The sequence below is a fragment of the Leptosomus discolor genome, chromosome 6 (genome assembly GCF_034619465.1).
Source record: "Leptosomus discolor isolate bLepDis1 chromosome 6, bLepDis1.hap2, whole genome shotgun sequence".
NCBI classification, from domain to species: domain Eukaryota; kingdom Metazoa; phylum Chordata; class Aves; order Leptosomiformes; family Leptosomidae; genus Leptosomus; species Leptosomus discolor.
The window spans coordinates 33,991,196-34,018,451 of record NC_141396.1 but is presented as its reverse complement, the minus strand read 5'-3'; the positions used below and the strand labels follow the sequence as shown (position 1 = coordinate 34,018,451).

Sequence of the window (27,256 nt, the reverse complement as noted above, 5' to 3'; positions counted from 1 at the left end):
TTATAGCTATTAACATGCAGTCCATGCTCAAAACTTTAAATAAATGGGTAGCATTTAGTTTACCACTGTCTTTTGTTTATTGGTTTACATCACTTTAAATAATGAAAGAATGCTGTTGAAATTAGTGTTTGGCTAGTAATTACTAAACATACTTTTTCTTAAATCAGAACATAGTGCCTCTGACCATGAAAAATGGATACCAAAACAGCTTGTATCTATTATTTTAAACAGCCTGACAGTTAATATATATTCTATATTTACGTGTGAATGAGATGTTAATATTAAAAAGGTGTTAAAATGAATCATTTGGTTTCTTTATCTGTAGTGCTTTCTTCTTAGGAAAAAAGGCAACATAACTCCAGAGGATGACCTGTGTTTTGCCATTTAAATTGCTGTAGGTTTCCTTGCTGAAATAATTATTAGGCAACTGTTCCTGAACGTGTTTGTGCCTTGCATTTTCCCTTTTCTCCCTCCTTGATTACAATTCCCTGGCAGGACCAGATTGCTCAGCAGACTACTAGATATTAGAAAACCAAAATCAGATATATTAAACTACGATCCCACCTTCCTTTATATGAAAATGACAGACTGTAGTAAACACACAGGAGGTTTCTTTTAGTTTTTCAGATATCCATTTTTTCCAGCTTACATTCGTATCCAGTCATTTGTTCAATATATTGCCATAGAATATTTAAGTAAATCTTTTCAATTATAACTTTCCATGAGGATAGTATCTTCAAAAATCTCCTTCTCTTCATTTTCCATTGGCATGTGAAAAAGAATTTGTAGGTAAAGATAAGTATATTTGCAAGTTCCTGCTGGGCTGTTTCGTTTCCTTTTAGTCCATGATCTGTACAAACTTCTTGGAAAATTAAGAATGTTTGATACATGCAGGATATAATAGGAGTTGTGGTTTGTAGAGAACAGAGTCTCTGGAGTCATCTTACAAGGTAGTTTTATTGTGTGCATATAACTAAAACCATCTGTGTGACCTGCTGTTAGCAATATTGTTTGGACAGCCCTAGATCAAATCCTGAATGGGCAAGATTACAGAAGGCAAGTTTATACTGGTATCCTTCAGATTAAACCTACTGATGTCCAGTCTTTTCTTCTTGGCATAAAAAGTATTAGCAAGAGGTAAGTTTGTGCTAGCTGACCTTGTTTCACCAAGATCTATCTTCTGCAAACAGGCTTGTGTTTACAGAAACCAAAGTGAAAATAGCATGTGAACAGCATAAACCAACAGCAGTCAAAATAGTTGTGCATTTGCATAACTGTGTGGTATTTAAAGGAACGGCTAGCTTACTTTGGTACAGCTTACTACAAGCTTTTCCTTAAGAGTTTGTCCTCTTCAGGTATCTCAAAAAGTGGAAGTAGAAGGCTCTGATTCTAAATAACATTGGTTTTGCACAGTAGCAGAAACCAAGTTTAACCATCTTGTTACAGTTTTTGATAAATGGACACTGACATGGACTACGAAAGACCCAATGTTGAAACTATCAAGTGTGTGGTGGTTGGAGATAATGCAGTGGGAAAGACTCGTCTAATTTGTGCAAGAGCATGCAATACAACCTTGACTCAGTATCAGCTGCTGGCAACGCACGTACCGACTGTCTGGGCCATTGATCAGTACCGTGTCTGCCAAGAGGTAAGGACTGCAGGTGTACAAAAGATGGACCACATGCTGTGAGGTTGTACTATTATTTCTTTGTCTGGATGCAGCAGTGCGCTCAAGTATTTTATGTGTGGTGTCTACTGCAACCATGGTCTGATATACATGTCTCAGAATCTCTCATTCCCTATTTTTTAATCAATCCCATTTTTAGGAAGATGCATATTCTGCCTGTTTTATAAAACACAGCATTCGCTGAAAACTTTGAGTGATAGACTTCTGGTCTAATATGCATTGGACCTTCTTATAGGGTGAATTAGGAATGTACTTGTTTGATGAAGGGAAAGAGAATGTTATGTATGTTCTGTTCTAGGTCCTTGAACGCTCAAGAGATGTTGTGGATGAAGTAAGTGTTTCTCTCAGGCTGTGGGATACATTTGGGGACCACCACAAAGACAGGCGCTTTGCTTACGGAAGGTAAATCGATCCAAGCAAAATTTTAAGTAATACTTGTAGCAAAATTGTAGGGCAGAAAATTTGCAAATCTTACTTTTGAAAAGCAAGGACTTAAAAGCAATCAAGGGTATTCATATTTCTGCCTATTGCAAAGAAGATTATCTGATGCAAGGATTAAAAAGATATAAATATTTAAAAAGCAGCATAGTTTTACTACACTACATTTCCTTGAACAGCCTGCTAAGCTCTATCAACAACTGCTGTCCTATTTCAAATAATAAATATCATTCCCCAAAATAAGATTGTAGTTTTATAAAATTGAACATCAGCATTCCCTGCCTGTATAAGCAGTGTACGATATCATTGCCTAACAAGGAACTAAGAAGGAGAGATGTTGGGATACATCACTCCTACTCAGTGAAATACTTACTTTATTAAAACCTGTGATGTTGAATAGGCAGCTAACATCTTGAGAGCAGAGCCAATTTCATGAAAGGTGAGGCTTTTCTGTATTTTCTTAATTAAAACTGAGGAAAGGAAAGGTTTTTCTTCTATAAATATCAAGTGTCTGCTAGTGAATCGATTAACACTGGAAATTCTAAAAAAAAAAAAAATTAAAATGGATGTAATTAGATTTTTCTAGCATGTATAATGTGACTTCAGCATAGTTTCAAGAAGAACTGAAGCCAGTGATAGTCTTTCTATCTTTCGTTTTGTTTAACGGTAATTAGATCTGGCCTTGTTGCAGTACAGACAGCAGAATGGCTGAGTAACAGGCATTTGAATACACATATAATGAGAACAGATCACCTGTATTGAGCAAATACTGAGCTTAAGGTGGATTTTGAACAGATATTTTCATAACTGACATTTGAGCGAGGTCTCAGTCCTCACAATTTTTTTTCACCTTCTTGAACTTTTTCATATTTTCATGCCTGATTCAGTCACTACAGATGATCAAACATCCATAGACAGATTTTTTTTTTTTTTTTTTTTTTTTTCCAGCTAGGAATGCCCTTTGTGGAGTGTCTGCCCCAGCTTTGGATTCCATGTTGCCAAAATATACTGTCTTACTGTTTTCCTTCTCTCTTGCTGCCTGATGAAACAAGTGACTTTGAAAAATGACAGTCTTTTCTATTCTCTATCCCTTAAAACTGCCAGAGAGGGTTCTGTTGGTTGAATCCACCAATTAAATTTTCACACTGTAAAACTCGGTATGACAGTTCGTACAAACTCTCCTTTGTATACAGCACTGTGTTAGTTGTGTTTTCATGGAGTCTTGAGTGTCAGGAGCTAAAGGAGCAACACATCTGGGCTACACAACCTGTACCGTCAGTAAATAAACTTTGTGAGTGAAGGAAGTTACCGAGGTTAAAGTAATGTTGACCTTAATATTTAGTGCTACTTGAGTATGCGAGTAGATATTGTTTTACATTTTGGCAGCATATGTAGTCTACTTTGACAAATATGGGTATAACTTAACGTTTCCACTAACTGTTCCTCTTTGATGTGGCCTTCTGATATTCTGCAACAGATACAGTGTCACTGAGAAGATTACTAGAGATTAGGAGAACAAAATCAGGCATGTTCTGAACTCTGATCCCGCTTTTACTGACAGGGCGGGAGAGGGGAGAAACAGCATACTTAGATTCTAATCCTGGAAACGCCAAGGAGGATGTGAATAACTTGAGATCTTGTGGGATTAAGCGTATGAACACAGTGATTTATTTGTGTTGTTAGCAGAACTGAACCTGTGCAGAATCAGGTTTGCTATCCCGTGATTAACTTTAAAAGGCTGTTCTGGAAACCTGCTGTTCTGTTAGTGGTTTTTCCGCAAATCTGTTAATGCAGAAAGTAACGGGAAAATCTATAGAAACTGCTTTATAAATAGAATTTCAGTTGTAAAATTTCCTAATTGTAAGCACTGATTAGGTACTTAGTTGTTTTGAAAGGTATTAATGTTTCATTTTAAACCAACTGTTTAGTATTTCATCTATTTTATCATTTTAAAAAGATTTCCAGCATTGAATGTTCGCACTTATAGGAATTTGTTTTAAATAACCTCTATACATTGAACTACAGTCTACTCACAGCTGGGTCAAATCTTGCAGTACAGTGAAAGGGGTATTTTATGGCAAACTGCTCAAGGCTACACCTACAAGTGCTCCATGTTTCTGATTGTCTGAAGGATCATATGATAATAGAACCCTTTAATTCCCTTCAAAAATTTTTTAGTGCATATGCCCCTTGTGCAGAGGAAAGCTTATTTCAGCCAAACACCTCTAATTGTCCTAAATGTGGTGTAACAAGACCCAGCAGGTCATTAATTCACCTGCTGCTCATCGAAAAGACTGTTCCACACAGTTTTACAAAATGTTACATAAATAGATTATGCTATAGATGACAGGGTGAACAGTTAATAGGACTTGCAGCAAAAATCAATCCTTAATTCTTTCTTTTTCACGGATAGAAACATGAAAGGAAAATGACAAAAGGAATGTGTTTTCCACTGGTTTTGTGTGACAGAAAGAGAGAAACGTATTTGAATGCCACTGAGGATGGAATAGTTCGTGTTTATATTGCCATCCTTTAAAATGAGAGTATGGGGAGTGAGATCCATCTTGCGTTCTACAGTGTGGTGTTTAGTTTAATAATCACAACCCTCCGGGAGCTTTGGGAAACAGTTCCTGGCAGCTTAAGGGAGGGAGGAGGATGTGGCTGGAGGGACTTGTGGAAATACTTACTGCAGTTTTATAGCATGACATGTTTGGGTTTTTTCCTTAAACTAGAGTGTATGCTTTAGTTTTGGAAGTATCCTGTTCAGTTCAGCTTAGGCACTATGTGATGCCAGTCATGTGTTGATACTGTCCCACAGGGTTTCATTTGATGCAAAATCACTCCAAAATGTTGTAAAATAACAATGTTCTTGTTATGATTAGTGTATTGATTTCCATCTCCTAGTCATCTCTTTGTTTAATAACAATCTAGTCTGTGCTATTGTATTCTCTAAGCCTGCAAATAAGATGGAAACTTCATATAAAGCTCACGTAGTTATTATGTATCAGTTTCCCTGGGAGGCACAAAATTGCATGTGTAAAGACAGAAAAACATCTTAATTTACATTTCAACTTGTTAGGATTCACTATCCTCTATCCTTCTGTCCAATCTGGTTTTGAATGAGAGTGTCAACATATCATTGTGTTCCAACTAATTCTGAAAGCAAAATGGGAAGAAGACTGGCGTGCACTTTTTGGTTTTGCTTTTGCATCCTTTCTTATTTTTTTCAGGTAAATATGTTTGACTACAATTTGATTAATATCCTATGTATCCTAATTTTTTATACATGCAGCTCTAGGATGTGTAAACATGAGCACAAATCTGCAGAGAGTTAATTCAGTCCTAATCAAATACTTATTCCCAATACCATGAATATGGTTTGTCAGCTGATTCAGCCAGGATGATTTATTTACTTGCAACTTAAATATGAGCTCTAGACCAAACAAAATCTGTTCATGTAGCATGGACAGAAAACAGCTTTTTCCTCGTGACTTACAAATGTGAATGAGTCTTGCTGTGAGACTGCTGACAGAGCCTCTTAAAATATGTTTAGAGTATTTCTTCTGTTATGAATGGATTTCACAAGCCTTGTGGATTTTGTATGTACACAGAGGAACACAGGCTTTTTTTTTTTTTCCGTGTGATTACAATTTTCTTAACCAGTTACTTCAATGTAATTGAATCCATAGAAATATACCTTCTGAATGCTGCTGAAAAGGGTCCATGAGAATAGGGGTTTGTCACTGATATTTGAAGACTTCCACTGATTTCTTTAGGGTTGTTTTGCTTTCTATTTCTTTTTCTTAAAGGACAGTGATGATGATATAAAACCAAAACCCAGGTAGCTTTGATGTAAAATGGTATTTGCCTTCAGCAAATTCCTTGAGATTAGGGCTAGGTGGATGTCTTCACGGAGTTACTCGGTTTGCCTTTAGTTAGATCAGTGCCCTCTGTCACTCACCACCTGTGCCTAAGATAAGAATGGGCCAGCAGCCTCTCTCATTTCTTCGGAGAAGGTCCAAGGTTTCAGAAGTGCTTTGAATGAAAGCCCATGCTTTCCCTTGCAGTCTTGCTATCCTTGTTTTTATGTTACAATAATTCTCCACCTTCCACGTGCCTTACTAGCCATTTACTGGCATGGGTTGGAGGGGATCATCAGAGTTGTGTCTTCACAGCAGTAGCACTTAACAGACACAAGGCAGCCTTTTGCTTTGTTATCAAAGGGTCAGCTGATGGAGAATCCAGTTGTTTTCAGCTGTCTATCACCTTGGCTGCTTCCTTTTGCTATGTTTTGCTGCTGCAAAAAGTGATATGCAGTATCTTTGAATCATCTTCAAATACGCAAATTTGTGAGTCTCCCCACCTACTTTACAGTGGTTTATAAGCTATTCAGGTTCTTCATCACGCAATCCTGAAGAACTCCTGTAAAAAACATTTTTGAATGTTTGTTATTATTTTTTTTCTCTTTCCAGTTTGACTCAGATCAGCCCCAAGAAAGGCTGGAATAAGCAGAGAAGTTCACAGAGACATAGCTTTCTCAAGTAATTTTATTCTGATATGGTGTGCGTATGCACTAGTTTTTTGTTCTTTCATTACCTACATTAACATTTGAGGCTTTTTCACTCGGTTCATGGGAAAGTGTATGTTTTGTTACTCAAACCAGTGAAAATAATGCAAATCTACTACTTTCTTCTCTGCATCCCACCATGGTTCCATATTACTAAGAGGTTACTAAGGAATCGTTGTTAGGAATCCTTCCTGCTTTGAAGAGGTATGTGCCAAATAACTGTTGGTGGGATCTGAGGCTCAACTTGATGTATATGTAATCTATCTGTAATAGAGAGACACTTGTAATGCTTTAAGCCTTCCTTGACTGAGATGCAAAATTATGTATCAAATGTTATTTGTGGTATTACATAATTTTCCATTTTAGCTTGTTCTAAGTCAGTGGCTGGGTGGAAAGGGGATTTAGGCTCTATCCTAAAAGACTGCAAGGCAACATCAAAATCTTTTGGAAATGCTAAACCTAGGAAGTGACTTATCACCAGAATCTTGATCTTAGTGAATTATTTCTTTGTGAATAGGTTCTAGGTGGATTTCTTGAACTGTTTTCTACTCCAGGGTTTCAGGATCTCGGTCTCGATTTCCTCATACATATGTCAGAATATGGAAACCACTCTGCATAACCATATATAACTGTTTTAAACTGAGTTCTTATCAATAACTTTGTGACATCAACTTGCCAGTTAAAATTTCTTGACAGTTCTTTTAAAATTAAAAAAGGGGAGGGGGCTGGTTTTGGTGATAGCCCAAAGAAAGCAAAAAAATGTGGAAGTCCATATTTTCTCCCCAGAGAAAAAGATGGATCTAGCATCTGTTAATGTTCAGTTTTCATGTCTTCTGTGACTTCAGAAGTCACTGTCACACTGGATGCCAACCAAACCCTGTCATTCTTTCATTTTCTCTGGACTTTTACGTCCGTTTTTGTCTTGTCCCTGGCTTCCTATCTGTGTTCTTCATCAGTACTTAAAAGGAATCACGCTTTTACTGAATTTTGAGACCTAGCTTTGGATTTTGCTTTTTCTTTCTTTCTTTTTTTTTTTCTTTTTCATCCTTACATCCCTCCCCTACCTTGAAATATTTTTTTTTCTTCTAAACATGTTGCTTCAAATGATGTTTTAACTAAATCCCATCTTACTTCTTTAAACTCATTATGTTTTTCTGATTGATCATTGGTTCCTGGTTTTTTTTTAGAGGATGCGTCTGGGAGTCAGCAGTCAGCTGATATGTCTTACAAAAGCATTTTTAGTTATATTCTTACCAGTCCTTTTGTATGATACTGTGAGTTTTGGTATTTGCCCCAGGTTGATCCGATTTGTTCCAGCTAGCCCTGTACCTTCTCTTGCTCTATCATTTTCTTCCATCCTTCTCCATTGATTTGGTGTTCAGGTTTTGTGTCTTTTATAAACCCCAACTTTGCTTGCAGTGATAGAATTATAGAGTGGTTTGGGTTGGAAGGGACCTTAAAGATCACCAAGTTCCTCCCCCCTGCCATGGGCAGGAACACCTCCCACTAAACCAGGCTGCTCAAAGCCCCATCCAGCCTGGCCTTGAACACTGCCAGGGAGGGGGCAGCCACAGCTTCTCTGGGCATCCTCTTTCAGTGCCTCACCACCCTCACAGTAAAGAACTTCTTCCTAATATCTAACCTAAATTTCCCCTCTTTCAGTTTGAAACCCTTACCCCTCATCCTATCACTACCCTCCCTGATCCAGAGTCCCTCCCCACCTTTCCCATAGGCCCCCTTTAGGTGCTGGAAGGCCACTATAAGGTCTCTCCAGAGCCTTCTCTTCTCCAGGCTGAACAACCCCAGGTCTCTCAGCCTGTCCTCACAGGGGAGGTGCTCCAGCCCCCTGATCATGTTCGTGGCTTCCTCTGGACTTACTTGAGCAAGTCTGATACACAGAATATTTCAGTATTTCAGTCTCAATTAACTATCTCTAGAATTCTTATTTATCATAGAATTTTTGTTCCTGCGTTAGAAACACAGTAATCAAGACGTCTTCTCTAGGAAAGGGGAAAAAGGCATGTATTGGTGTGTTAATGGTGGATGTGAATACTGCAAACATAACTGGTTCCAAAGACAGTTTTACTGAATCTACTGGCAAAATTTGACCTGGAATCATGCTAAGGTACCTTGCAGGCAGCCTGTTACAACAGCAAAGTTCTATTTAGCCTGAAGAAGGAATTTTTCATATGTAAATGCTGAACCAGAATTATGAGTGTATTTACTTCTTATATCCAGCAATAAAATGAACCAAATTCCAAGACTGTGTAAGCAGTCCTTTAAATTAAAAATAAAATTGTTTTCCTTTTGTTACAGTGTTCCACATGACTTTGCCATTCTTTTTAGCACTATTGCTGGTCAGGCATTTGTACAATAAGAGTAGATCTTACACATTTCTGCAATGGAGAATGAGGTATTTTAATCATTCTTTGTGATACCAAAACATTTTTTGTCATTCTCTGTAAATGCACCACTGTTTTCCCATGAGTACCTCAAAGGAAATAGAAGATATTTTAAAATGCTTAACATTTAAGCACGATGTATTGTTTGTAAGGAATGTATGGGAAAACTCTTTCCACTTTTGAAGCACAGTCTTGAAACATGCAATTTTCTTAAAGGTAGATGTATCTTCTTTTTTTGACTGTTGTTTCCTACTAAAAATGACATTACAGAAATTTTGGAAGTAGATCTGCATGCTACTCACCACAAAATCTGAATATATTTCAGGGCATTTTGACAGTTTCGCACATTACACCACTACTTAAGAAGCTTCACTGCTGTCGGTAAAGTATAGAACTAATTGATTCTCCTGCTCACATCCAGGGCACTGCATGGTCTTGCCCTGCCTTACCTGGATATCTTCAGTTTTTCACATGCCAGGCACTCCCTGCATTTTAGTTTTCCTAGCCTCTCATCTGTTTTGGATGTGTGCACATAAGTCCTGTGTCTCCAGGTCATTTTGTTATGCTCACCAGTCACTTAATGAATTTTGTCTCATTTCGTGTGATGGCTGCAACTGCATTTACTGAAAACTGAGCCCCCTTAAAACATTATCAGCCTTGCTTATCTGCCCAATTATTTTTTTTCAGCTCTGTGAGATGCATGCATGAAAAATGTTGTATTAACTGAGTGAATCTCTCTCTTCAAAATGTATCTGGATTGACATGGAGATGTAGCAGAGTTTTGTTCTGCTATAAATGAGATTCTCAATTTAATTCTTAGGTGGTCTTCTACTGCCTGAACCTGCTGTGCTTGGGAACTTGGGAGCTGGCATTTGCACTCAAGCTGCTGCCCAACACAATCTTTCCTTTCAGGTGGTTGAAGGACTATGCAGGTGGACGCTAGAGATAGCTCTTGTCAAATTCTGATCTCAGGTGGGATAAGTTCAGCTGTGATGCAGGTCTCTGAGGAATCTTGGGAAAATTATGGGAAGTGTATAGGGGAAAAAAATGAGAGGAGAAGAAGTAAAAGCAAACCAACTTTTTATTGATAAATAAAGTCTAAGGATTAGCTGTTCTGGTAAAGTCAAGAGAGTCTAACAATTTGGATGAAACTCTACCAAATTGTTTGCTCTGTAAATTCTAAAACACTGCCTGACTTCAACCTTGCTTCTCAGAGAAAGCTGATATCTAAAACTAGGGGGGAAAAAAGACTATAATAGGAGAAATATACTGGTTTTTTCCCTCTGCCCACCAAGTCTATTCTTAAAGTTTTATTTGATTAAATATGTGCAACAGACTTCTTGTCAACCAAAATATATTTTATCTATCCTTAAACTGATTCTGTCAGGTTTAACTCTTGGGTCTCTTTTAAGCTCTCTCAAACAAAATATGTACTTTTGACTCATCCTCTAGAAAGATGAGAAGATAGCATGGCAATACACTTCAGTCTTCCTCCTTTTCCTCTTTCCCATTCCCTACATTGATTTCCAGATCAGTGACATCTCCTCTTCACATTCTGTATTCCTCACAGCTTTATTTTTTCCACTTTCAAAAATGAACAGTATTATTCCATGACTGTTTGGCAAATGATACCCCCTACACATGACCAGCAATTCTTGCATGCGACAGTTTTTCCCAGTGACTTGTAAATTATGAACTAGAGGGAACAACTTCTTCCTAGGTAATGCAGCATGTTTGTTTCAGAAGGCAGCCTGTTTCTTTAATGAGACCTAAACCCATGTTAGCGTAGCTGAAGCCAGCACTACAGTTTATAACTAGATTCAGACTATGAAACATTAAACTTTTAAACACACGTGCCATCCATGGAATATGAGCGATATCATTTAATATTGCTGTTTCCTTGAAGTTCTGGCTAAAATAAGAGTATTAATGAAGATGGAAGATATGTAGCAGTTTCTTGTTGAAAGATGGATGAGCAATGTGATGCATAGGTGCATCTGCAGAGCAGCTCATTACACCAGGTCCAGAACACACAGCAAGTAAGCAGATAAGTCTTTCAAACTCTCCATCCCAAACCAATGGACTGCTCTGTAACAGCAAATAGCTCTAGTTAGGAAACATTAATTTTGCTGCTGCTCCTAACAAGTCTATCAGAAAGGCTTGTTACATAGCTAATATACTGCTTTTTCTCCCCTGCTTCATGAGTTTCTCATTGTAGTTAACTTCCAGATGGTTACAATGGTTACCTGTAGCTTGACGACTACTGAAGCCTGAGGTTGATAACTTAAAGTTGTCATTGTCAGTGCTGTATTGCTGGCTTTTCAGCAGTGACTTGGCCTGCTCTATGTACATCTGATATGGTTCATAACACACACTAGGAGCTTGAATGGTGGCAGCACACATGCTGATTCCTGCCAGAGATTTGGTTGTTTAGAGGGTTTCTTTTAATTCTTTGAAGTCTAAAAAGGGGTAGTTGCTTCCATCAAAAGTTCTTCTTATCCAAGTTTGGGAAAATATCACTGAATACATTGAGGTAATACCTATGTTAGGTAAATGGTTTGCTGCTCAAAATGATGGTAAGGTTCATTCTTTGCCCACAGGAGCCTCCTATAGGAAGTCCATAGCTATGTTTAGATCAAGCTGGGCTGACTTCAGATGTGTCTGTTTTGCATTAAGAATTACTTCTGTGACTCCAAGGGGAGCATTTGAAGTGCTCTTACGCTTTAATGTGACCAGAGATGCAGGAGTCTGATCAGCTAGCAAGTGACAAACATGTGAGTGGTGGTTGATTTGCCTACAGCTGAGAGAATCTGTTCCCTTTTTCCACCTGCCAAGTCCCACACACCTACCCTGTTTGGAGCCTCACTGAGTAGAAAGAAACTTGTCTTCTTACATTGGTGATGCGGAGTGTTTCACTGATGGTTGATCAAATGCTAGAGCAAGTCACACAGAAGTTAGGAGTTTTGGTGATACTTAAGTATGTTCAGATGTCTCAAATAGTAAGAGTAGATGATTCACAATTTCTTCTGATAAACCTCTGAAAAGCAGAATGTAAGAATAAATCAGTTTTGCATTTCCAACATACACCACTGAATCTACAAGACAATGTGTTGGATATCCAAGCTACCATTCCTCTTTGCTGAATTGTTTGTAATACTTACCTTTGTTTCTTGTGATACTTCAGTATCAAATATCAGTATATGCAGTAACTGTAATCATATGCTTTTTTTTTGTATTTAACAAAGGTGGAGGCACACAGTGCCTTATCTATCACCCATCTCAATTGGATGGTGTTCTAGGAGCAATGTGAAGGAGAAGTTCTAAAGCACTTTTTGGTATTCAGGTCCATGGAAACGTTTCTTCAATCATTCCTGAATTTTACTGGGAAATGGTTATGAAATTTCTTTTTAGAAAAAAGCAGCTTGTATTTGTGAATATATTGCTGCAGAGAGAAAGAAGAAAGCAGAAGTAAACCTGATTCATCCTTTCTCGTTCTCCAAGTAATCAAACTGCCCAAAAATTGCAATAAATCAGATTTTTTAAAAAAAAAAAACTTATCCTTTTTGTTCCCTGAGAATATTAAAAAACCACTGTCAAATTTGTTTGGGGAATATTAATGCATTATTTTAACCTGACAAATGCTGGATTTTATGAACAAATGTCAAACCAAACGTTATACTGAGGCATTAGCGAGTTGTAAATGTGCCTTTGAAATTAAAAGGAATTGTAGGTATTTTAATTAAAGTTTCCAAAGGACAGTTTTCCCCAAATATTCAGTCCTATGTAGGCAGTTAATCTTCTTCATATGTTATTGTCTCCAGTTTGTACTAATAGTGCTTATGACTTGAATGTAAACTTAATTTATTGTGATAAGGTAGATGTATTTTGCAAGCTAGCAGACCCAGCTGTGGTGCTGGTTCAGTGTGTGACCTCTGTCACTACCCAATGATTTCCCATCTGTCCTGTTTATGGCACAGGGCCATTTATTTCTCCATGTTCAGTATGAAACTCTCAGGTTATTAATTTTATGGGGAAGTCCAGGTTTTAACACAAAATAAATAATATGCAAATCAAGGGGGTTTTACCTCTTTACTCTGTTTTTCACTTCATTCAGAAAGCAGTAAGATGGAAATGTCCTGTTAGTGCAATGCTGTGTGTGTTGTGAGTTATGGTAAAGAAACCAGCTTTCCCCAGCTCAGTTTTATGGTTGCCCAGGGAAGGTCAGAGGTGATGAGTTGCTCAAAAACCACATGCAATTCTGTGGCAAAAATGTGAGACTCCCTTGGCAAGGGCTGTAACACATGCAGGGCTGTGCTGGGGCCAGTCTGCTGGATAGTCTGGGCCTGCCTTGTCCAAGGAAACAGGCCATCACTGGCTCTTCTCAGGAGCCTGGATCTGTGACCAGCCCAGCATTGGTCAGCAGCAGGGCCATAGGGAAGCTGTTGTCATCTGCCTGTGAACTCCTGCTGGAGCTCTGTTTCCTTTTGGTTTTCTGAGAGGTGTGATGTGTGTCTTGCAGTTTCTACAGTCAGGAGGGTTGGATATTTGTGACTGCAATTACTTGGCTTAGGTATTAATTTCTGAAGGATGCAAGTCTGTCTCTCAAAGATGCTCAGTTATAGTTAGGACCAGCCAGACAGCCAACGCTTGCCTCTCATCTGTCCCAATGAACTTGAATTAAATAACAATTGACCAGATTAGAATATACATAACACATTTTTTTTATCTTAGCTGTACATTGATTTCTCCTTTCTGGGAGCTAAGCAAATGTCCACTGTGGCCTGGGTTTTACTCTTATGTGACCTTGAATAGAGCAAGTTTGAGTTTAAAGGCTGTTTGCCTCTGTTATGTGGAATACCAGTGTATTAGTTGCTTACCACTTCCCTATTTAGTTAGATGACTTTCCAGTTTGAAAAGGCCTTGTTTCTAGGTATGACAGATATGTTGCAGTTTATATAAAATACAAATGTGGAGCAGGAACATTTCTCTTGCATTATATTTATGCTCACAGCTGTACCTGTGTTGTATGCAGCTATCTTTAGAAATGGTCTTGCTGTATATATCTGTGCCCTCAGTGAAATGTAGAAAGCAGCAGTACTGAGGAGGTATTTCATTATTTAAAAGGTGAATGTTAAGATTCACTGCTGCTGCTCTATACCTTACACAAACTGCAGACACAACACATTTGTGCTAAATTAAAGAATAATAGAAGTGAGGTAGAAATCGGTTGCTTCCTCAAAATGTCCCTCCCCCTCAACTTTTCTTAAGAGTTTCAATTCAATGTTTTTTCAATGTTTTTCTTTTCTTCTTTTTTTTTTTTTTTTCCATGAGACCCAAGAGCTTGAGAACTGCTTTGTTACATACCATCCCAGTTTATAAATAATGAAATTGCCCCAATTTAGGAATGCCCTGAAACGAGTATTTCTCTGCCTTAGAGTGCTAGCTCAGACAAGAGTTAGGTGGTGGTTTGGTGCATGAACTGTCAACCTTAATCCTCATACTTACAATTTATAAAGCAAGTCTATTTAGTGAAGTACTTTTTGTTTTCTTAAAACCTTTAAAAGCCTGCAAATATTGTCTCTCCTTGCTCTGATTTAAGCCACTGTCCTCGTCTACATTTTACTGATCTTATTTTCATCATAATGTTTATTCTTGCTTGTATTGTAGAAGTGGTCATTCTGGAGTAATTTGCCCTTCTAACAGGTTATTTATTAAAGATGTTAGAGAATTGCTGTGCCAAGTGCATTGCAAAGGAGACCACCTCAGTATCTAAAATGGTGCACTAAAGGTATTTCTCCATGACAAGTTCAGAAGTGATCTGTGTCTGCCTGTGTGGCTGTTCTGAAGTTTTGCATAACTCCTTTCTAATTCCTAAGCACCAACTATCTTTGAATTGCAATTTAGGTGTCCAGTCAGCAGAATTATTTCTTAAGCAATGACAGCCCATGAATAACTGTAGTATAAAAGCAGAGAATGGCAAGCACTACCTCTCTTAGTGCTCTGTTTGCATGTGCAGGGATCATCTCTCGGCATAGAGGGGCAGTACACATCAGGTATGTGGCTTTGTGATCCCATGCTTTTGTGGTGAAATGTGTAGCTTCTATCAAATCTCTGCATGATCAACATATATTCTGGCATCTGGGTGTCAATGCATTTTTCAAAGTGTAGAGTGGAGTAGCTTTAAACTGGAGTGATGAAAATAGGTGAAGCTGCAATGGAAAGCATGTTTGCTGGGTTTTAATTGGATATTTCTTGTTGGTTTCTAGGTCTGATGTAGTTGTTCTGTGCTTTTCAATTGCTAATCCTAATTCGCTGAATCATGTGAAAACGATGTGGTATCAAGAAATCAAGCACTTCTGTCCTCGCACACCTGTCATTCTGGTGGGCTGCCAACTAGATCTCCGCTATGCAGATCTTGATGCTGTTAACAGAGCCAGGCGGCCTTTGGCAAGGTAAAGTTTAAATAAAAATAAGAATTTTTAAAAATCACCTTGGTAATCAGTTACAGTACTTTCAAAAGAGAAATTATAAGAGCCTAGTTTCCTTTTTATTTTTGTTTTTATTTTTTTTGTAAAATGAGAATGTATGTACTTTCTTCTTTTTAATTCTCTTGTCAGAGTTGGTTAATTCTTTAACACACAGTTAAATGTTTCCCACAATATTTTTGCACATTGGACATCTAAACTTGTTTGGGTGCCTGAACACTATGGTAATGTAGAGATAACAATGATTACTGGAGGTTTTCATATGTCTTTCTCCATCTGAACATGTGTATAATGTCCTACCTGGCACTACTGTCAGGTGCTGTTTTAAACTGACAGATTCTACTCCAGTTATCTTAATATTTTTTTGTAAAGGTAATCCTAGATCATTGCAGAAAATAAAGTGGTTGCAAATTAAATTTTTAAAGTTCTGAGATTAAAAGAGTTTGGGTTCATTCTGGAGAAGCTCTGTTTTTCCAGATTCAAAAGACAATCATTCACATGTTGGGGCCAGTCCCACAACTGCCTGCTCACTTCTAATTTCCTCCTTTTATGTAAATTTGAATGAGACCAGATTCATGGAAATAGTATGCATGATAGTGTAATTAAAGACTGTATTGTAACAAATTTCCATAAAGGGGTTGAATTAATATTTCCTGGGCTCTTAGAAAACTTTGCTTTGCATTCAAATTCTTAGTAATATGATTTTCATAGGTTGATTTGTTTATTAAACATTGTGTGGGTGGGGTGGGCTTTTTGATTGACTCTTTAAAAGGAAATGTTTTTTCAAAACTCAAATTTCTTCTTCTGCCCTAATCCTCCTTTCTGATTTCACCATAAATAAAGTTTGCATCAGTATTCTGCATGTCTAGTACAGACTTCTGCCACCTGAACTGATTATTAGCTGGAGACTAAAGCAAGCTGTTGTCTGGAGTGTGTTAAGCCTATGCCAGCTTGTGTCTGCCCAATATGGTATGCTCAGAGAGCACACTGTTGGGTCATGTCCTCTGGTGAGATGATTTTTTTGTTGGGAAAATGGATCCTAGCCCAGACATTTTGCTAGTTTGTTTACCCTACATCGTGTACTAGAGCTGCTTGGGAAATTCATGAGTTTCCACATAATGCTTCTACAGCCAAAACAGGCCTATCTCTTGAAATGTGTATTGTTACACTTTTGTCATAGGCTACTATGATTTTCTTTAAAAAGCATAAGCTTAAGAAATATTTCTCATTTCATATTTAGCTATATTTGTGGCATTTCTATGTCATGAGAGCTTCCATTTGAGTTTAAATGATGGATACAAAGAAATATGCTGACAGAATATCTGAGTAGAAAGGAATGTTAGGAGGTCTTTAAATAATGAGAGTTCTCCAGTGTCCTATCAATTTTTTTTTTGTAAATTTCCCTTTAACAGATAGAAGGCTTGCTCCATTTTGTGCAAATGATTTCTACCTATTTTTAGTACCACTGCAAAGACACTGCCAAACTTAAACAAAATTACAAGTATGTTATTCTAAAACTCTATGGAGTCATGATTGTAGGTTTCCAAAGGGCTTTGTGGGCTTAATTTTATATTTTGTTTCATTTGAATGATAGTTATCTCAGAATCGGTGCTGAGACATTTTGTAAAATTCCGTGCTTTCTGGAGTAACTTTGTGATGATCATTGTGTGTGAGGTTTATTTTTTGTTTAACCCTAGGCCAATAAAAAGAGGAGACATTTTGCCACCAGAAAGAGGCAGAGAGGTTGCCAAGGAACTTGGGATACCGTACTATGAAACCAGTGTATTTGACCAGTTTGGGATTAAAGATGTGTTTGACAATGCAATTAGAGCTGCCCTGATCTCCAGAAGACATCTGCAGTTCTGGAAATCTCATTTGAAGAAGGTCCAAAAACCTTTGCTTCAGGCTCCATTCCTACCTCCAAAAGCCCCTCCTCCAGTTATCAAAATTCCTGAGTGTCCTGTACCAAGCATGAATGAAGCTGGATATTTATTGAACAGCCCACTGTGTGCAGATGTTATGTTTGTTCTCCAGGAGCAGGACTATATTTTTGCTCACAAGATTTACCTAGCTACCTCCTCTTCAAAGTTTTATGACCTTTTCGTTATGGAATGTGAGGGAAGTCCAGACTTGAGTGAAACACAGTGTAATAAAGAAAATACAAATAAGGATCTTCTGACAAATAACCTTGAGACAAATGGTGACAGTGATGAGATATCCTTGAAATCTGCTGGTGTTAAAATTCCCCCACCAGAAAGTACTGACTCTTTAAATATTCTAGAACCTGAACCTGGTGAAACAAATTCTGCAGCAAGATCTCTGTCATCCTGGGGTAAGGGGTTTGTTAGTGTGCATAAGGAAATGCAGGTGAATCCTGTCTCAAATAGGACCTGTCCTGTAACTGTGGTAAAAATGGATTCATCTGTGCAGGCTGGACCGTTTAAAACTGTTTTGCAGTTTTTATACACAGGGCAATTGGATGAAAATGAAAAAGATCTCACAAGACTGGCTCAGATTGCTGAAATCTTGGAAGTATTTGATTTGCGAATGATGGTGGAGAATATTATGAATAAAGAAGCCTTCATGAATCAAGAGATTACTAAAGCATTTCATGTCAGAAAAGCTAATCGGATAAAAGAGTGCCTTTGCAAAGGGACATTTTCTGGTAAGTAAATACATGCTTTAACAGGAAAAACACTAATTCTTTTCTCATTCATGTTATTGTCGCTTCACAGATTCCAAAAACTGTGACAGCTTACATTGTTCTGAGAGGAAGGATGTGCCGAAATTTATAATGTTACTCAGGGCCAACTGTTCCAACCTGGGATTCTGCAGTTTAATTTCCTAAAATGTACACAGAAGCTTTTGAATAAGTTACCCAATTTTCCAAAGTGTTGAAAATCCAGTATCTCTCTTTAAAGGGAGGCTTTTTATTTAACTGTACAAAACGCTAGAGTTACCTTTGGGATGGGGATCATGGGAAGTGAAAGAATTCCTTGATTAACAATGTGCAAGTGAAACATACATTCTTGAGACACAGTTTCACTTTAAATGCAGACTTGCAGCGTGCCTGTTTCTTTGTTCCAATGGCAGATGTGACATTTAAATTGGATGATGGAACCATAAATGCCCACAAGCCACTGCTGATCTGTAGCTGTGAATGGATGTCTGCTATGTTTGGAGGTTCATTTATTGAAAGCTCAAACAGTGAGGTATTTGTCTATTTTTGTCCATTTGGCTTATAACGTCTGATGGATTTAGGGTGATGGAAACATCATTCTGTATCTACTTGAAGGGTTGCAATAATCCCTGGAATGATTCTTTATTCTTCACTTGCAGACCTGGGATGCTTTTCTTCTTACAGCATTAAATTAGGATGCCTAGGAGGATAACGTATTTTCTGCAAGGCACGAGACTTCCTTCAGTGCTGGAGCATGTATTTAAACCTGAAATCCTTTAAAATATTAAAGGGGGTGGGGGGGAATTAAATATGAATTTGTGAATTTCTTTAAAATGTTTTAAAGTTGTGTGAATATGTATTTATACAATCAGAACCATTATAAAGAGTTCTTGAGGCAGGGCATTGATGAAGGAATTGAAGGGAAAAAACGGTTTAAGAACATACAGTGTTAAACTAGAAAAGGGAGCTGGCTTCAACAGTACTTCAGTGGAAACTTAAGCTCAGATTCTTTAGTGCATCAGCTTGTCCTCTTGAGTAAAGCAGGTATGAAGTACAGTAAAAAAGTCTCAATGCTTTGAATTAAGATTTTGCAGCAGAAGCCTTGTATTTTCAGGTGCCTTCATGGTCTGTTTTTCAAATTCTAACACTCTGCTAAATTTTTTTTCTTGTGTCTTATCCATACCCAGATTTTGATTTTTGTTATGATTTTCTTGTTCCTTCCCATACTTACAGGTCTTGCTCATATGAAGAGTTCAAGTTTTTTGTGTTTAATGTTCTGGAAGATTGTATTCTATTTAGATTTTTCTTGCTTCTTCTAATACAGCTGTAAACATAACTCCTTTCCCAGAGGCATGCTCAACAAGCGGTTCAATAAAAATACCTAGTTTGATTCTAGTAAGCAACATTTGACAATGAAGAGTATACATTTGTTTTCTACCAGCCTATTTTTAATGGTTATCTTAACAGCGTTAGCTCATCTTTCCTATTTAAAATAGTTAGCTTCCATTTTTTTGAGTTTAAAGCATTCAGTAATGCTTTTGAAAGTTTTAAAATATAGGCAGGTATGAATTGAACAGTTTCCTTTGACTGGTTCACAAAAAAATCAAACCATTTACTTTTTACTTATTACTTTTTCAGTATTTGGGACACAACATTTTGTAAACTCATTCACTGAATTTACTGTTCTCTGTACTAACAATGAGTTTCACAACTATCTCCTCTTACTTGGAGAACTGAGCTGCTTCCCAGAGTGGCTAATACGCATAAGAGGTTCATGCTTTAGTACTAGCAGATCTGGGTTTGAATCCCACCGATCCAGGCAGAGCTGAAAGAAAAATTCCAAAGCCCTCGAAGGTTAACAACCAGCTATGTGACAATGATTAACCCCCATGTAGCAGGAAGTACCTACTAACTGCTTACAAGCAGTTAGATTAAGTTGCATGTACATTTAATTCCTCGTCATAATTTTATTATTTTTCTACTCTGCAGTGTTTTTTACTGAAAGTTCTTCAGAATACCACTGTGCATGCTTCAGCACCAGCATCTCTTGCATTATGAAGATGTATATGACAAACTGCTGATTAATGGGATCAGCTGGCTTGGGTCTTGGAAGTAGACTTACCTGCTGCAACCTTGAGCCCTGCAAGAGTCAGTTTTACCCTGTTCTTTGGAGGAGTGATAATCTGTGCAAACTATAGTTGAGATGCTACAGTGACAGGTTACAGTGGGGCTTTCTAACTCTCCTTCCTGTTCTTTAAGGCTTCCCTGCAGTGAAATGGAGTTAGGGTTGTGTTGGTGAGAAATTAGATAGCTTTTATCCTAGTCTTGGTAGTTTCATTATATGGTGGTTATGCTAATTACGTGTGTGGCAGAAATGGTTTATGTTTTCTTTGCCTCATTTCTTTGGTTCTCAGTCCCTTCCCAAGCATCATTTACTTGGATAATTTGATTATTTATAAACAGACTGAGGGGGGGGGGGGGTTTGTTATCTTTTGGTTTCTGTTGTTCTCAGAAGCCCCATAATATCTTTTGCCAGGAGTAGATAGATTACATTCCTCAAGAAGTCTACCAAGGGAGGTTTGGCATGGGAGGCACTCAGTGGCTTTTATGTATCCCACATCCATTTGCAGGCTAGAAAGCATTGAACAGATTCACTGTTAGACATGGATCCAATTCCAGCAATTTGGTACATAGTGGCTTGTGTGTAAACTGGCAAGTGATCTGATTCTGGAGGTGTGCTTACCTGTTGGCAGCTTCTTGAACTTTCATGGGAAATTTCTTTTTTGAAAAATGTTTTTCTTGCATTTCTAAAATGACTTTAAGAGAAAAAGAGACAGTCCAGCAAAGAGACAAAAGTGAAATATGGCCTCTATATGAAAATTCCTTAATTATTAGAGACTCTTCTCTTAAATATCTTTTCCAGGTAGTTCTTCCCAGCATAAACAAGACTTCCATGCAAGCAGTTTTAGATTACTTGTATACCAAGCAACTGTCCTGCAGTCAGGAACTGGACACGCTTGAGATAATTGCGTTGGCAAATAGGTTTTGCCTTCCTCACCTGGTTGCGCTAGCAGGTAAGAATTTGTGGCCTTGTCCAATGCAATGTCTTCTGCAATGGCTGAAACATGTTTTAATGGTTTTGGAACGCACAGGATTTCCTCCAGTGTCAGGAATTTATTTTTTTTTTTTTCTGAAAGGAATATTGTAATACAAACAGATACTTTCGCTTAGAAAAATCTATTTGCCTTTCTCTTGTCTTTTTTAGTTTTGTGCTAAATTAGCTCAGAACACTGAAGTATTCTGTGCTTTAAAACCAGAAAGAATAAACCTTCTCTTTAGCATCGATACAATGCCTCTGGTTTGTAATATCCATTCTGTTGTTGTTAATTTAACTGAAAACTGGATGGATCCCAGGCTTTCCATTATGTAATGAATGAAGTGCTCCATTATACATTTCTATTTGAAGAGAGTAACTGAGCCAATTTGAAACTGATCTAGATGGTCATGTTTTTTGAAATGCTGTCTTGATCCCTTTTTGCTGCCCAGGTGGAAACTGGATGTTTTGTATATACATGGGGATTCAACCGTCATATCAGGAAGAAAAACTTTTCTGCCATGTATTTAGAGAAAAATTACAGGATAGGATACTACTTAGTTTTAAAATTAAATCCGTACACATCCCAGACCTCCTGGGGAAATGTGTGTGTTTATTTGTTTCTCTCTATGTATGTAACTTGGCATTGTTTTGAATACGTGGCCAAGGCCAAAACTCAGAGGCAGATGCTGCAAAGCTACAGGTATTTGCAGGACGAAATTTAGGCAAAATTTAATCACATTCCAAATACTAGCTCTCCTTCAGTTGTGCATCGGGATTGTGTACCTTGTCTTCACTAGTTCTGACAGACCAAACCTTTATTCACTGATTTTATATGCACATTTTAACTGAAGTCTTGATTGTTCTTTTAAGTAATTGCAGCATAAATATACATATACTATTAAGAATATTTCATTCAGTTTAGTTCTTGATGAAATATTTTTGATTCCAAAGGCTACTGCCAGCAACTGGACCAGCAGAATCAAATCAGCTGACAACATTTCCCAAGAAACACTCAAACCTTTAAGATGTTTATGCTTCTAGGAAAGGGTTAAGGAGACTGTTGAACTGAAGTGACTTTTGGGGGAGCTGGTCAGCCTTCATCTGGATCCTAGGAACAACTGATCTGAGAATCTGAAGAGGGCCTGAAGTGAACTTTACTGTGTCAGTGCTGTGGGTATACCCATTAGTAAATCCACAATGCAATGGCAAGCTCACTGTTGCCTAAAAACTTGGCTATTGCTTTTGTATTACCCAAGAGAGACAGCTGATACATATTTTTAATTTGTGTTGAATATTGCACGCATCCATTATGCCAGAGACTGGTGGCTGCTGCACTTTGTGCTTCTGTAAGTGGTTATTAATTGCAGGCTTGATTTATGTACGAAAGAGATAAGAATTGTGTATGAAACCAGAAATAAAACCCAAGATTGAGGCAAAGGGGCAAACCCTCATGTGGACTGTGCTCCACTGGAGCAAGACAGTCTATACCTGCGATGCAGAATCTCCAGCCACAACCCTAAAAGCCAGAATTTGGCTTCACCCAAATCCGAAGTTGCTCTGGCTATCTGGGTGAATGTGCCACTTGCATAATACTGGAGTTAACACTAGGAGGAGGGAGAACATGCTTTCTTGGTTCTGTTACTTGGGGATCATCTGACTTTGAAATGTGACTGTTTCCCACAAGTAATGAGTCTTCTCCTCTAACAGAACAGCATGCAGTACAAGAGCTGGCAAAAGCCTCCATGAGCGGCATTGCAATAGATGGAGAAGTACTATCCTATTTGGAATTGGCTCAGGTCAGTGCACACTGTTTTTTAAAGACATTCTGGCCAACTGCAGGACTTGCTTTTAGCACCTTACTGGTTCAGAGCATTACATCTAAGTGGCTCGAAGTCTGTAGTTCTGAGACTGACAGTAAAATTTAGCTTTATCTTCTATTGTAAAGAAGGTTTTTACATTACTTAAATAGATGTTTCATCTTTGAACTAACCTGGGAGCAGTTGTCTTTCACATACATATTTTAGTTTTTCTTGATTGTGGAGCTTCCAAGCTCCACGTTCTCATGGCCGTGTTTCAGTAATAGGAAATGTAATATGACGAAGGTGTTCAGCTTTGTAATATTGACTGATTACTGGCTTCCTTTCAATTCATTTTTTGTAGCTATATTTAGACCTGTATTGTAAAGCTAAAATTTTTTGTATTCTTAGGCTTGACATTTAGACTGGCTGCTCAGAGCCAGTCGTCTGATCAAATCCTACTACTTTATGTTCAAACACATTTCAATATTTCTTGAGTCCCAGAAACCACAAAAAGAGAGCCCCAGCTCACAGTTAAACTGCACACCTCTGTTTTCCAAAAGGAGTGCTGCAGCAGTCTCCCAGATACAGTAGTATAAGCTGAAATATTTTTTAAATTGAATTATTCTTGATTTCACACTAATGATGAATCTGGCTGCAGCTTGGCTTGAAGTCTGGAGTTTAAGTAGCACTGAAATACAGCTGGCCACCATGCAAGATTTCCTGCAGCTGCTTTCAAATCCCTCTCTTGCATTACCTATAATGCTGTTGCAAAACCAGAACTGAACCCCTTCCAAGAAAAGGCAACTCACTTATTTTCAATTTTATGAAGGGTGGGGTTTTTTGTTTTGGTTTGGGTTTTTCAATCCTGGTTGAAGACAGAAGTAATACGTTTAACTTCTGTTAGGATATCCCCTGTGCTCAGTACCTACATCTGAAGTAGGTACTGTTCATAACCTGAGAAGATCATAGTGGACAGTCAGAATGCCAAAATAGATACACATTCTATACAATCTGACTTGCATTATAGCTGTGCTTCATTATGACTGTAGGAAGCCTGTACCAGATTTTGTATTGAGCTTTCAACAATGCTTGAATTCTGTCCACGAGCATAGTTTTCCAGGGAGTTACTTCAGAGCAGGATTTGCAGTAAGTGATAGCAATATATGACTGGTACAGTCATACCAGAAAATTCAGGTCCAGCATGCCTTGGGTTCAGATCCTGTGTGGGACTGAATGCAGTTTGGCAGATACTGTGCATGCTAAGCACCTGTTCATGAGCCTTTTGGGCCACTGGTTGTTCCAGCAGAACTGTGTGACAGGTTCTAGGGCATCTAGAGACTGCTTCAGCCTCAAAAGCTCCCCTGTATGCTTGGGAGAGTGCTGTCAGATAGCATCCACTGGGGACCACTCTAGCTTTAGTTGTTAAATGGGCCTGCAAAATAAATAACTTCAGGAATGGAATAAGCTCTTTGTTTTTCTTTACAGTTTCACAATGCTAACCAGCTGGCAGCTTGGTGCTTGCACTACATCTGCACCAATTACAACAGTGTTTGCTCCAAATTTCGCAAGGAAATCAAAGCTAAATCTTCAGGTATGGGCAAATTTCCTCCCCAGTTTTCGTGAGGTTTCCCCTTCTTTCTCCCCACCCAGTTGATTAACCACAAAGATGAGCTTAGATAGCTAAGCCATGAAACTGAACATCTTCACTATCTTCAGTTGCATTCATAAATTCTTCTTATCTGTAAAGAAAGGTCATAATCATTAGCCTGATTCCTGGGTAAGCATTATCTTCTCTATGTATTTCAGTGATGCTAAAAGGAACAGAGCTGTTTTCAGGCTCCACAATGAAAAATACACTTTGCTTTTTTACTCTTTGGTGGACTAAGGCCTTCTGAGTGCAACTACTTTCAAAGTCTTTTCACCCTGTAAGTAAGGCATGTAAGGAAATGAGAGGAATCCCCAATAAGCCAGCTAACATACATACTGGATAAATTATTAGTGGCATAGCTTTTTGCAGACATTTCTGGGATTTATTGGCTTGTTTGGGGGCTTTTTGATTGTTTCTTTTTAATCAGATAATCAAGAATATTTTGAGAGGCATCGGTGGCCGCCTGTGTGGTATTTAAAGGAAGAAGATCACTACCAGCGAGTCAAAAAAGAAAGAGAAAAGGAAGATATTGCACTGAATAAACACCATTCAAAGCGGAAGTGGTGCTTCTGGAATCCCTCTGCTGTAGTTGCCTGAACAAAGCAAAGTGGAAATCCATAGGCAGTGTCAGAAATTAGTCTTATTTCTAAATAAGGTGTAGTTCAGGTTTTCAGAAAACTTTGTTCCACGTGTGCATTTATTATTGCTAGGGTCAGAAGCACAAGCTCACTGAAAGTGAGCCTGGAACAGCTCCTCAAAGTCATATCTATTTTTTTGGCTAGTAAGCAGATAAATGTCTACCATTATTGCATTTCTTTTTATGCAAAAAAAAAAAAAAAGTCCAGCATTAATGTTTCAATCTCTGGTTGGGAAATATTTTTATACTGTCTGGTGCATTTTGTTCAGGTAAAATTCTGGATACCATTTTATCTTACAGACCACAAAATATCCACGTAGCAGCTTTGTAATTAGATTTTAACTATTTTTACTGTGCGAGTACAGTGAAATAGACAATCTTCAGTCATAAGAGACCACTTCTAGAGTATCTCATAAAGAGTCATCTTAGGAAAAAATCTAGTTGCCTAGTATAGGTTGTCTTTTTTAAACTAAGTACTGTGCACTGGTAATATAATTAGATGGTTATTTCACCTTTCTAAAGTAAAGGGTTAGAATAAGATCCAATAACTGCAAGATATAGAGTGCTTGATCTTTGCTCAGCTGAATAATAGGCAGTATAGTTACCTGTTCAACTGCAGGCAAATGTGTTTCTGATATTTGCCGTGTAAGTGCAAATATTTATGACTATGTGGGCCATGTGAAATCTAGTGATTCTAAGTACTCAGAGGTTTTATACACCTAGATCAAAGAGAGTATTTCTGAAATCACTTAGAAGGGCTTATTAATTTATATCCTTATACAAGTATGGATCTGAATACAAAAAGCAGTTACACTGCTTGCATTTGAATTACTGCATGGCAGTTACCTTGTTCTGTGGGATCTTAACCATGCAGCCGTTCCTCACGCCAAATTCCTTTTTGCTTTAGTGCAAGCAAATGAAAGGGCTGCAAAACCAAGTAGGAGTTATCTGGTGTTACAGCATTTTGTAAATGAAGAAGGGTCTTCACACACAAGATCGCTTCAGTTGATCCAAATTGTTTTATAGCTTTTCCTAGGTAGAATTCAAAATGTTAGATTATTTTTAAGTAGATCATATATTTCCCCTGGAAGTAGTTATTCCCAGAAATCTAGAGGCAAAACGATGGCAGAAAGGCAGAAATACTGCAAAAGTGGTGCAAGAAAAAAAAGCCTCCAGTGTTTTCAAATAGCCTGTGTGTTTATGACTTTTTATCAGCAGTGTTACACAAGATTACATAAGGATGAGAGCACTTTTAAAAAAACCAAAACAAAAATACATAGACTGTAGAACATACACATGCAATCCTGTACAGTGTCTCAGGCACAATTCTGTAACCAAGGTAGTATTGTGTATTAGATTAGTAATATTGTTTTGTGCTGGCAGCTCAGCATACAGATGTGAAAAGCTGTTTGTTTTTTCCTGTGTTTTTTTCTGTATTCAAAGGCAAGGCAGTACAGTCAAACCCCAGTACCATAGGTCAGGAAAGGCTTTGGACTGAAAGCCATGTACACCTCTACATATTTGTGTTCTGAATGGACTAATTCTTGGCAGATGCTACCACAGGATGGTAGAAGCCATCCAGCATGGAAAGAGATGCTTCTCTACAAACTTCTGTAAGGAAAGCAAGTGACAGATTCCTACCCCTATAAGATCATCACTGTATGGTGATAAAGAAGGGCTATAAATGATGGTTCCAAATATGTCTCCTTAATTCTTGGTCAGTGATAATGTATGTTGTGGAGGAGAATGAATGAGTGAAGACATGTCAAGACTAAGATGAGATAAATCCCTGTTGTCATAAAATGTTAACCGGTCA

The 27,256-nt window shown here is 37.9% G+C and overlaps 1 protein-coding gene across 2 annotated transcripts; it reads left to right on the top strand.

Moving 5' to 3' along the window:
* The first annotated feature begins 1,456 nt into the window (after positions 1-1,456).
* RHOBTB1 (Rho related BTB domain containing 1) lies at positions 1,457-25,400 on the top strand. Of its 2 annotated transcripts, XM_086466856.1 has the most exons (10): positions 1,457-1,648; positions 1,986-2,089; positions 15,361-15,546; positions 17,277-17,713; positions 17,891-18,244; positions 18,673-18,791; positions 21,183-21,333; positions 23,064-23,152; positions 24,641-24,746; positions 25,231-25,400. In XM_086466856.1, exons 1-10 carry the CDS (start codon positions 1,457-1,459, stop codon positions 25,398-25,400), a joined length of 1,908 nt encoding a protein of 635 aa, XP_086322982.1. The 2 variants fall into 2 exon arrangements, with proteins under 2 accessions (XP_086322982.1, XP_009950751.2); XM_009952449.2 differs by having other exon boundaries at positions 17,277-18,244.
* Positions 25,401-27,256: the final 1,856 nt, after the last annotated feature.

What these genes read in the sequence shown, in the direction of transcription:
- RHOBTB1 (XM_009952449.2), top strand. Translation starts at nt 1,457, where the DNA reads ATGGACACTGACATGGACTACGAAAGACCCAATGTTGAAACTATCAAG. An exon ending in AGTACCGTGTCTGCCAAGAG is followed by an intron (nt 1,649 to 1,985) that starts GTAAGGACTGCA and finishes GTTCTGTTCTAG; the next exon opens with GTCCTTGAACGCTCAAGAGA. An exon ending in CCTATTTGGAATTGGCTCAG is followed by an intron (nt 23,153 to 24,640) that starts GTCAGTGCACAC and finishes TTTTCTTTACAG; the next exon opens with TTTCACAATGCTAACCAGCT.